Source organism: Pyrus communis, chromosome 3 (assembly GCF_963583255.1).
Source record: "Pyrus communis chromosome 3, drPyrComm1.1, whole genome shotgun sequence".
NCBI lineage: Eukaryota > Viridiplantae > Streptophyta > Magnoliopsida > Rosales > Rosaceae > Pyrus > Pyrus communis.
In genome coordinates this window covers 19352573-19363708 of record NC_084805.1, presented here as the reverse complement: position 1 = coordinate 19363708, position 11136 = coordinate 19352573, and the positions used below count along the sequence as shown (strand labels likewise).

At 38.6% G+C, this 11136-nt stretch overlaps 2 protein-coding genes across 3 annotated transcripts; one reads left to right on the top strand and one right to left on the bottom strand.

Moving 5' to 3' along the window:
- The first annotated feature begins 2455 nt into the window (after positions 1 to 2455).
- LOC137727983 (uncharacterized) lies at positions 2456 to 7273 on the top strand. 2 transcript variants are annotated; one of them, XM_068466849.1, is made up of 6 exons: positions 2456 to 2719; positions 3392 to 3538; positions 3746 to 3828; positions 3977 to 5845; positions 6118 to 6268; positions 6356 to 7273. In XM_068466849.1, the coding sequence occupies exons 2-6, from the start codon at positions 3400 to 3402 to the stop codon at positions 7060 to 7062; spliced, it is 2949 nt and encodes a 982-aa protein (XP_068322950.1). In that variant the 5' UTR covers positions 2456 to 2719; positions 3392 to 3399; the 3' UTR covers positions 7063 to 7273. The 2 variants fall into 2 exon arrangements, with proteins under 2 accessions (XP_068322950.1, XP_068322949.1); XM_068466848.1 differs by having other exon boundaries at positions 3737 to 3828.
- A 746-nt stretch (positions 7274 to 8019) lies between these two features.
- On the bottom strand, positions 8020 to 10674 carry LOC137728970 (tetraspanin-18-like). Its single transcript, XM_068467786.1, has 6 exons — positions 10192 to 10674; positions 9818 to 9917; positions 9199 to 9279; positions 8994 to 9098; positions 8503 to 8706; positions 8020 to 8340 (listed from the first exon to the last, which is right to left on the bottom strand). The coding sequence occupies exons 1-6, from the start codon at positions 10506 to 10508 to the stop codon at positions 8287 to 8289; spliced, it is 861 nt and encodes a 286-aa protein (XP_068323887.1). The 5' UTR covers positions 10509 to 10674; the 3' UTR covers positions 8020 to 8286.
- Between the last annotated feature and the right edge of the window lie 462 nt (positions 10675 to 11136).

Genomic DNA, 11136 nt, shown 5'->3' with positions numbered 1-11136 from the left:
TCTCATTATTTATCAAATATTTTTTTCACATAAATACATAGACTTAAAAGAAGGTACATAAAATCTTTTATGAGTTGTTGTAAGTAGTATCACTTTATAAAGACCATATTGGTGTTGAATTATTGTGTTATGAACCCAATTGTATTGAACCCTAAAATTGGATAACCATCAATATAATTGATTGAAAGGATGGAGTTTTAATTAAGTAGGGAAATTCAAACCCCCACCAAATGGAGTAGTCCTCTTTAATTACGTGTGAGCAAAGAAGATCATGTGTCTTGTAAGTTCATAGTGGTTGGGGTAGGTCCTTCTTTTAGCCATGTTGAGCAATATTGTCAATGTCAAAGATTTTACCCTTGAGATTCATCTTTGCCCATAATAATTTGGTTTACCCCATGCTTTCACCTTGCTACATTTCTTCACCCATCTGCTTTCCAAAACCAAAAGCATTTCACTTTCACATTCACCACCAAAAGTTCATCTATCACAAGGTAAAATAACATAAAGCATATGGGGACAAAGTGAAATAACAAAAGGCTTACTAGGACAACTCTCTTGTGCGGGTGAAATTAGTATGAAGTCTGATGAGATTAAGATACAAAGAATATCATACTTTTGTCAGATGATAGGATCATAAATTCTTACTTAAGATTTTGTCTTCTTGGAGGTATTTGTTAGTTGATATTGATGAGGTTTTTTAGCCTCAATACATTTTAGCGTAGTTGATTTCTTGTTATTTTAACTTTGATCTTTGTTGTTGAACGAAAGACTTGACCTACTAGGGATACATTTGATTATACATATGATCCTTCTTAATTTTCAGTTGTTGGATCAAATAACTTAAAGATGATCAAATAGCAGAAATTAACAGAGATGTGTAAAAGGTAAATAGAGATGTGTAAATAGCACCAACATCAAATTATCACACATTTTCTTTTGAAACAATCTACAAACAACCTATTTAATATATATATTGTAAACGGTTCAGTTGCTAAGAGAACAAAAACAATAACTAATTATTTGGTGTTTAAGTCTTGATTATGTTAATGCTGCACCGAGACAATCGTACTTTTGTTGTTTAGTTATATTCCAAGGTGCCTTCCTAAACGTTTATTTAATTGGTAACTTGCTTAATAATATATGAAATGAGGAGTGCATCTTTTCCGTCTTAGCATTCTAATAAAACAGCAAAATATTAATTAAAAAAAATCTTCTTATCTTATTAGCTAGCTAAAGTTGAAAATGTTGTTATATTATATAATTAATTAATTACTTAATTAATCAACCTAAAAATGCATGGCATTTCATGCATTAGAATATTGTCCACCTCATTTCTTTTGGCTTATGTGTACACACAACTTCTGTATCATGTAGGTGCGTGGACGTTTGGTTGGTCATTAGGATTCTACTTTGTGCTCCCTTGATAAGCGTCTAGTATGGTCCACTACTAACATTACTAATACTGTTTTAACTTAACCACTAATTTGTTAGATTTTGAGTTTTATCATAAAAGATTTTGGTGATATTATGAGTAAAAACTCCTATATATTAATTTATTATATGATCGACGTGAGATCTTATTCTTCAACATCCCTAGCATTTTTCTTTATAAAATGATGAAAATGTGTTTAATATCGGGTCAAAATTTAGGGATAAGTTGTGACATCCCACATCGTCCAAGGGAGTGATCCTTAAATGTATATTCTCATCCCTACCTAGCACGAGACCTTTTGGGAGCTCACTGGCTTCGGGTTCTGTAGGAACTCCGAAGTTAAACGAGTAGCGCGCGAGAGCAATCCCATGATGGGTGACCCATCGGGAAGTTCTCGTGTAAGTTCCCAGAAACAAAACCGTGAGGGTGTGGTCAGGGCCCAAAATGGACAATATCGTGTTACGGTGGAGTCGGGCCCGGGAAGTGGTCCCGCTGGGCCAGGATGTGACATAAGTAATCTACCAAACTTATAAACACGATTGTCTTGTATGTTAAAATGGAAACCAAAGACAATGAGTAAACAATATCTTTTTACTTAATTCAAAATGAATGAGAGAATTGTCAAAATGATCCAGATTTAGATGCTCAAGTGAAATTTGGAGCATTCATATGGTTCACACGCTTTATCTTACAGCTCATGCAAATTTGCGTCGTACATATATATTTTAGAATGCAGATAACATCGCTCTGCTGTCTTCAGAGAACATAGGGTGAATTGAAATAAATTATAAAAAGAAAAGAAAACGGATAAAATTTCACTTTCACATACTAAATAAGGGGGGCATGGGTGAAGGTGATAGCAAGCTAGGGCACAAATCTTATCAGAATCCCCGACGAAATAGGCCATAACTGTAAATACCCAACAGTACAAGGACATAAATAGAAACACGGAAACTTTCCTATAAAATATACGAATATTGGCTGATTACCCCCGACTTAACTCTTTTCCGTTTTTGATCCCTCTCTCTCTCTCTCTCTCTCTCTCTCTCTCAAATCAATCTCAATTAAACAATACCATTTTCAAGTCCGACACCACACAGACACAGCTGAACAAAGTCGGTAGGGAGGAGAGAGAAAGCAGAAGCTCACAGGAGAAAACCGAAGCCAACCACGCCCACTGGGGCTCAGAGCCACCGCCGCTGATCCAATCGCCACCTCAGATTCCGGCAGCTCCTCCGGCCGCATTATCGCTGGAATGACAGATTCCCATCTCCTTGACGCTCACAGGTCCCAATCCCCCCCCTCTGTATGCTGCTTGTAACTGTCAGATTTATGCCTGTGTCGTCCTTTTGAGTGTTACCTTTTTGGTCTCTCTCTCTTCTTTGTGTTGCTGACAAGGGGAATCTAATTCCTTCCGTGTAGCTGGATTTGCTTTTCTAATTAGCTAAAGCTGAAGAAATAGCAGCTTTCCTGAGCTTAATATTCTCGCTTTTTGTTCAATTTTAGCTCAATGATTTCCTTATAATTAGCTTGCTTTTGGGTTTTATTTTCATCTTAGAAAAATCCAAACTTTTTTTTTTATTTTTTTGCTTTTTAAGCATAAAAATTTGATGTGATATTTCAATCCACTGTGCTCTCTCTTGATTGGGATTCAAGCTTCAAGCTTGTAGCTTTCAGGTTCGTTGTTTGTGCTGAGTTTGACTGAAATGGAAAAATAATATTTATTAAATTTATTTTTCCATAATTTCTAATCGTGTTGAATTGTGTGGCTTCGAATTGGTTTTGTTTTTGGAATAAATGTTCCACGAGTAAATTTCCTTGAAGATGTCATGTTTTTCAACGGTTTTGTTTATTTGATTTGGAATTCTTTGACTGCATTTGTTTTATTCCATTTCAACAAATGAAAATTGAAGGTGATTGTATATTGGGATTAATATACTGAAATATGTGATCACACAGGGGTTGAAATGAACGAGATGCAGATCGGCAAAGCTCACGACGCGGACAAGGCTTTCCCCGGATGCTTGGGAAGAATGGTGAACCTCTTTGATTTGGGTAATGGGGTTTCTGGAAACAAGCTGCTCACTGATAAACCGCACCGTGATGGTAATTTCCTTTGATACAGTCTTTTATTAATCAGTAATGGGTGACAGATTCTAATGCTTTACAAATTGCTTTCATAATTCAACTGTCAAATTCCTGTTCTAATTTTTGCTGTTTGCTATCTTTTTGGAACGTCTGGCGATTGCTTTTCTTATGCTATTTGTAGTCGTGTATCTGTCAATTGTAATACTGATCCATCAGTTTTGGTAGGCTCTTCACTCTCAAGGAGTCAATCGGATGTGGCAACAATGTTGGGTCCTCCCCCTTTTGGAGATCACATAGACGATAAACCGGTAATTTTTGCAGGATTTTTCTCTTGACTAATGGAATTTAATCCAGTGCCACGGGAGAAACATGCAATTCAAAGTTGTCTATTGTTTCTCATTGAATCATTTATACCGCAGTTTCCTGATTTGTGTTACATTTTTATGGGGTATTCAGATTGTGTCTGAGTTAAGAAGAAGTTCATCAAACAATAAAGCAAGTGGAACACCCATAAAGATCCTTTTAGACCGAGAAATGTCAAAAGAAGTGGAGTCTAGAAAGAATCCACCCAACTTGGTTGCCAAGTTGATGGGGCTTGATGCTCTCCCACTAGAGCAGTCTGATTCAGCTTCACAAAGAAGTCATACAAACAGCTATTCGCAATGTACAAATAATCATTCCAGCATGCCATTGGAATGTTGGCAACAACAAGATGGGTTTTTGGACAAGGGAATGCTACGCGAATTTCATCAGTGCTCAGAACAGAATGATTACAAAGATGTTTACGAAGTCTGGCAGCAACCTCAGAAGGCAGGTTATGGAAGAAATAAATCACCGCAGAAGGGAAGGAATAATGAAAAGGTTAATGAGAAGAAGATGGCTCTTGTTCGTCAGAAGTTCATGGAAGCCAAACGCTTGGCCACGGATGAGAGGCTTCGCCAGTCCAAGGAGTTCCAAGATGCACTTGACGTATTAAGCTCCAATAGAGATTTGTTCCTCACGTTTCTGCAAGAACCTAATTCCTTGTTTTCTCAGCATCTACATGAATTACAATCTATCCCTCCTCAGTCTACTGAGACGAAGCGGATCACTGTTCTTAGACCTTCAAAGATGGTTTCTAGCGAAAAATTATCAGGCATAGGGCACAAGAGTGATGAACAGATAAAGAAATCAGCTCAGGCTGGTCAAGCGGCTGCATGGGACAAAAGCCACCATGGATACTCTCCTACTATTGTTGATCAGGAAGTTGATGGATATCCGGCTCCGCCAACTCGGATAGTGGTATTAAGGCCTAGCCCTGGGAAGGCTAATGACATTAAGGCAGTTTCTTCACCCACCTCATCACCAAGAATATTATATGGTGAAAACTTCTATGAGGAACATGAAGATGATGAGGGACGAGAATCAAGAGAAGTTGCAAAGGAGATCACACAGAAGATGCGTGATAATTTGATGGGTCATCGGAGGGACGAAACTTTGATTTCCTCTGTTTTTTCCAATGGCTATACTGGTGATGAAAGTTCATTTTACAAATCAGAACATGAATATGCAGCAGGAAATCTCAGTGATTCTGAAGTCATGTCTCCATCTTCTAGGCATTCATGGGATTACATCAATAGGTTTGGTAGCCCGTTTTCTTCATCCTCCTTCAGCCGCATGTCATGTTCGCCAGAGTCATCGGTTTGCAGAGAGGCGAAGAAGCGACTTTCTGAAAGATGGGCAATCATGGCATTAAATGGGAATCCTCGGGAACAAAGACATGCCCAGAGGAGCTCTAGTACATTGGGTGAGATGCTTGCTCTTTCAGAGATAAAGAAGCCCGCAAGATCTGAGGATGAGATTATTCAGAAGGAACAAGAACCAAGGGAATCAGTTTCATGCTTACCTGTTGATTCTATTGAAGAAGAAAGTGCTGTTGATTCTCCCAGAAGTCTTTTTAGATCACAATCTCTCCCTGTATCTTCTACAGTATATGGTGCCGGGGTCAATGTTCAAGTTTCAGATCCTGATGCTGGAAAGACAGATGTTCCCAAAGAGCTAACGAAGGCAAAGAGCATGAAATCATCGCTGAAAGGGAAGGTCTCAAGTTTATTTTTCTCCAGAAATAAAAAATCAAACAGAGGCAAATCTAGTGGATCTCAGTCCGCCCTTGCTGAACCACCAAATTCTCTGGTTCCTCCTGGTATAATTAGTGATGATGCATCTCAATGTGCTAATGATGGTGGCATTGAAGGGTGTTTGTCTCCTGCTTTATTTGGATATTTAGGAAAAGAATCTCAGCATGTAACAAGCATGGGACCAAACCAAGGCACAGTGCCACGCGAGGTAGTTCAATCTTTCATTTTCGTCTGCTATTAGTACTTGCCCTCTTTATTTGTTGCAAAGGACCCCTCCAAAACAAACAAAAAAACTGCAGCAACCTCTAAAGCAATATACTTTGCTATATGGAGTAAAATGCATGCATCATAGTAATGATTTTTTTTTTGTAAAACCTGAATTATTCAGTGTTGTATTGTCATTGCATGAATGGCTATTCAGTGTTGTATTGTCATTGCATGAATGGTTCAATTGATTTGTTTTTCGCTTCAATTTTGCAGACAGGGTTGTGTGTGGCAAAGCCTGTGGTGCCCGGCTGTGTTGGTGAAAATCTGGATCAGGCAAGTCCAATATCAGTTCTAGAAGCACCGTTGGAAGAGGATGATAATACAACTCGGGAATCCTCTGTAATTTTGAAGCAAAACCTCCTAGGTATCTCTCTCAATCCTTGATTTATTAGTTTTCTTTCATATCCTCCTTAATTGTTGTCTAATTTTACGATTTTGTGTGTTAAAACAGGAAGTCACCCCAAGTCTAATTTGATTGACAAATCACCACCTATAGGATCAATCTCCCGGACGCTATCATGGGATGAGTCATGTGCAGAGACTGCCTCACCATATCTATTAAAATCCCCTTCAGTTTCAACCGAGGGGGAAGAACAAGACTGGCATGCCATTGTCCAGACCCTTCTATCCACCGCTGGCCTAGATGGCGAGGTGCAGTGCAGCTCGTTTTTCGCTAGATGGCATTCGCTTGAAAGTCCTTTGGACCCGTCTCTGAGAGACAAGTTCGCCAACCTAAGTGACAAAGAGCCTTTGCATGAGGCCAAAAGAAGGCGATTGCGGTCAAGTCGGAAGCTTGTATTCGACTACGTAAATGCAGCCTTGGTGGACATCACCGGTTATGGTTCAGACAGCTGCACAAGGACCACGTCATGCAGCGGGGCCCATGACAGGTTCTTAGAGGGTGATTCTCCCCGGTTGGCAGACCGCGTGTGGGCCCGAATGACGGAGTGGTTTTCAGATGAGGTGAGGTGTGTTTTGGAGGACGGTGGGGACATCAACAACCTGGTGGTGGAGAGGGTGTTGAAGAAGGAGATTGTCGGGAAAGGGTGGTTGGAAAACATGAGGTTGGAAATTGATAATTTTGGGAAGGAAATAGAGGGGAAGTTGCTGGAGGAGCTGGTTGAGGAGGCAGTGGTGGATTTGAGAGGGAGGACATGATGAGGCTTTTGATTCATTTTCTATTTAATTTTACTGTAACTCTATTATTTTGTGTATTTGATTTTCGACAATGGTGGACCTGAAAAAACCCACCTTAATTGTTTAATGCCACAAAATATTTCAGTTTATCATCATTTGATAAATGTGTCCACTCTGTCTGTATACAAGATTGTAAAAAAATCATGTGGTGACTGACTTTGTCTCACATTCAGATCTTTCTCTTGTTTGTATGGTGAAGAGGTGATTGGGATATCAGTGTGTTATGCTAAAGAAAGCTACGCCTCCGAAAATTCTACTATGTTTTAATGTACGGAATCTAATGTTTCTCTTATAAATAAGAGGGTAAACTACAAAAAACTACGTTAACTATTGGTGTCACTATACTTTCATATCTTATCTTTTAAAATTGATAATGTCATAACTAATCTTACGAATTTGTGTTAATATTGTACCTTCTGTTAGCCTACTGTTAATTCGTCTGTGCAACGTGAAAAACCAAATGTGCCCTTTACCACACTGTACCCAGAGTGGTGGCCCAGTAGTAGTTAGTTTCAAGCGAAAAAGACGGGCAAAAGAAATCTCGTGATCCTGCCATTTCTACGTTATTCCATTTCCATGGAAGGAATCAAATAATAAATGAAACGAAAGAACCCACGATTCCAGAAGCTCACGGGATTAATGAAAACGAAAGGATGGGTTTTCTCGTATGCTCCGGGTATCTTATACGCTAGAGGTCCGTTGGATCCTTGGTCAAAAACCTCATCATACAAAGCCATTGGGGCTAGCCTAGTGTTGAGGGTGGGTATGAGATGGGCAAGAGTAGGCTACATCAAGGGTTCGAAACCGTCCAAATTCCAATGCAACAAAAAACGGCCTCGTCATACAAGATACTCTGAAACATAATAGAATTTTCGATGAAAGAAGCATAGTTTGTCAATGAGGACAACAGAGAGAATCTATCACCTACAGCGGCGGCGGGGATGGTAGTTACTGTAAAACCGTTTCAAATTCCTCAGAAATGATGACAGCCAGACTCACAATGTATACGTAAATCACAAGCTTTCTTTCATTTACATTTAATGACAACAAATTTTACCAGAAACACATCTTTCATACAAGAAAAACAAGCAAGCACACTATTCGAGAGTTGGATATATACACCACAACTTCCTCCAACGCTGATCGGTTTTTCTCATCGGTGAGATGAAAAACCGTTTACCATCTTCACTCGGATTTCATACTCGCTGACGCATTCTGATTCAGAGAGCTCAATCCATACTGTGCAACGTACAAGAACAACGTATTAGAGAAGAAAATATATTCATACTGATGTCGGTATTAGAGAAGAAATATATTCATACTGAAAAGACATCAAATCAGATTCGCTACTGAAAAATAGGATCAATGTATATATATTATGGCTACACTTGAGACAAATACCTTCTCTCTTATCCGTGAGCTCCAGATGTCAGAGTGACTCCCTCTCCCATCACCTTTGGTTGATCCAGATGCTTGGTTTAATTTTTGGTTTAACAGGGGCTCCCGAGTTCTAGCCCTAGCATCAGAATCATCTTCAACATCATAGTCAGGTTTGCGAGTAGAAAGCATGCCTCGCAGAGTTATTGAGAGTAGCAGAGATAAAGCCTGACGTTTCATAAAAGATGAGCATAAGGAAACAATTCAATGCAATAGTAATCTTCACTAGTGAAATATAACTCAAAAATATCTCTAATCCAAATAAAATAAATTCAATGAGTAACGCAATTTGGTCAGAGACATTAATCTTAATCAGTATTAGCCATCCAATGAGGTTTCCTCGAAAGGTCCAAAATTTGAATTCCAAATCATGTAACGAAGAGTTCTATTGATCTTAGTCCTATGAAATTATAAACATAATGATAAAAGTCATCACTACATCGGACTTAGCATACCTGTGTTACAATGACAGTGAGCCCGACCCACCTACAGATGTCAATATTCTCTTTAACAAAAGATCGAAGACTGTCAAGTTGACCAGTTGGGTCAAATGGAAGATCCTGTGGAGGTATGATAAAACATATTATTCTGATAGGATAAAGATTAGATAAGACCAATGCACATTTATTACTGAATTTATTTTCCATCATAAAATGTTACCTTTTCCCAACGGCGATCAATTAAAATGAATGCCACCAAAGCTGCTTCTAGTAGAGTAAGCATGGTTATAAGTATTGTGTACTGAATTGTTTGCCAGTTAAGAAAAAGGTAGAACACATAATCAACAAATGCAGAAAAGGCGCATTGGAAATCAGGTTCATTCAACTCAACTTGCATGACATATAAAGGACAATCACCGTGAAACTTTAAATGAAGTTCAATACCTCAAAACTATTTAAGTTTGGAGCTAGTGGTAATGCTTCTTATTATGCAATAAAAACACTCTAATCCACTACCGCTTTGCCTGGACCTTAATACAAACAGTGGAAGTAGTCGTCTAGCTTCTAATATACAAAATCTTCCAACTACCGAAGCCTTTTGTTTCCTAGGGGCTCGTCAAATGAACACTACTACTGTAGAAGTCTCTCCCTTTTGTTCTATTAATACTTCTAATCACCAACCAAACTGAGCATTCACAAGTTATGAACTTGCCATGTCATGGGTCTCGAAACATTGATCTAAGTTTCAGAAGTCATAGCAAAGCAGTACCGGTACACTAGCAAAACAATTTCTTAGCTGAAATTAGTGAAAGATTTATTGGCTAACTGGTTAAGGATACAAAGCAAAGGCAGCAGCCATTAATTGCTGTAGCTGCAATACAACCTATGAAATTAACGCAACAGAGCAAAATTCCCAGTCCCATAAAAGAGTAGATGAACCTGCCACCAAGAAACCAAAGCATCAAATGAACAATCAAATGGGTCCCTTTGAAAACTTGATGATTCCTAAGCATTTAATGTACCAAAAATTTCAGTACCCCATTGCCCAGAGCCCACCAAAATCCAAAATATTCAAATTTAACGTATCAAAAACAACACCCTGAATTCAAATTGCTTCAATACCCAACTCAAGAAACGTCAAAATTCGAACAAAATCGAGCATGGTTACACGAACCAGTTGAAACTCAGCAAAATTTGGAAACTTTGAAATTACCATGGCGCTGGAAGCTTGAACGAGTTCAATCCGAACCCCAATCCCTCATCGGATCCAGACACCAAATGGACTGCAAAATCCAACGGCGTGATCTGATCGGCAAGCGCCGCCGAGTCGGAGCTCAATCGGAGGGAGGAGAAGGACGAAGAGTCAGGGGAAGGAGCTGAAGGCGGTGGCGGGACTATCGGAATATGGTGGTTCCACTGGTTGAGCATCCATGCCGAGTAGACAAGGATTGAGACGCCGATGAAGGCTTGAAGAAAGTTGAGTAATTTGAGCACGAAAGCTAGGGATATGTGGCAGCAATTGGGCCGCATTTCAAGGTTTCAGACAAATTTGGGGCTGAATTGAAAACCCTAATCCTAAATCAGCTATGGCGCGCACAGTGGGAGCTGGAGGTTGCGGCAATTGCGGGTGTTCCCTCCGCGTGATTTTTGCTATTTTGTTTCTTTGTATTTCCAATTTTCTGATTTTTCGAAAAAGGGATTTTTGAATTAAAGGCCTTCAAAAAGGCCCTAAACAGAAAGAATCACCAGCTTTCAGAATGTGTTCTTGAAATTTACCCATTGTGTTATTTGATATTCACCAAGTTACAGGATACATTTTCGTTTACAACCGTTTACACGCGTATTGTTTATTATATTTAGTAAAAATAAACAAAATTTAATCTACCATCTTGATAAGCATAGTGGAATTCATTACATACAAAGAAAAACATACAAAAATTGTGCTTAGAATTGTTTTTAAATTGATTGAAAATACTTTTATAAAAATATGTAACTGAATCATAAAAACCATTTGAAATGTTTCATGCAAGTAACACATAATTTCCTAGATGCAAGTGCTTTTAAAACTCAAAAAACTTTTATCAAAAAAATTTTCAATCATTTTAAAGATGTTTTTAAATCAGCTCTAACTTAGATACTAATCATTTCTTCATTTACT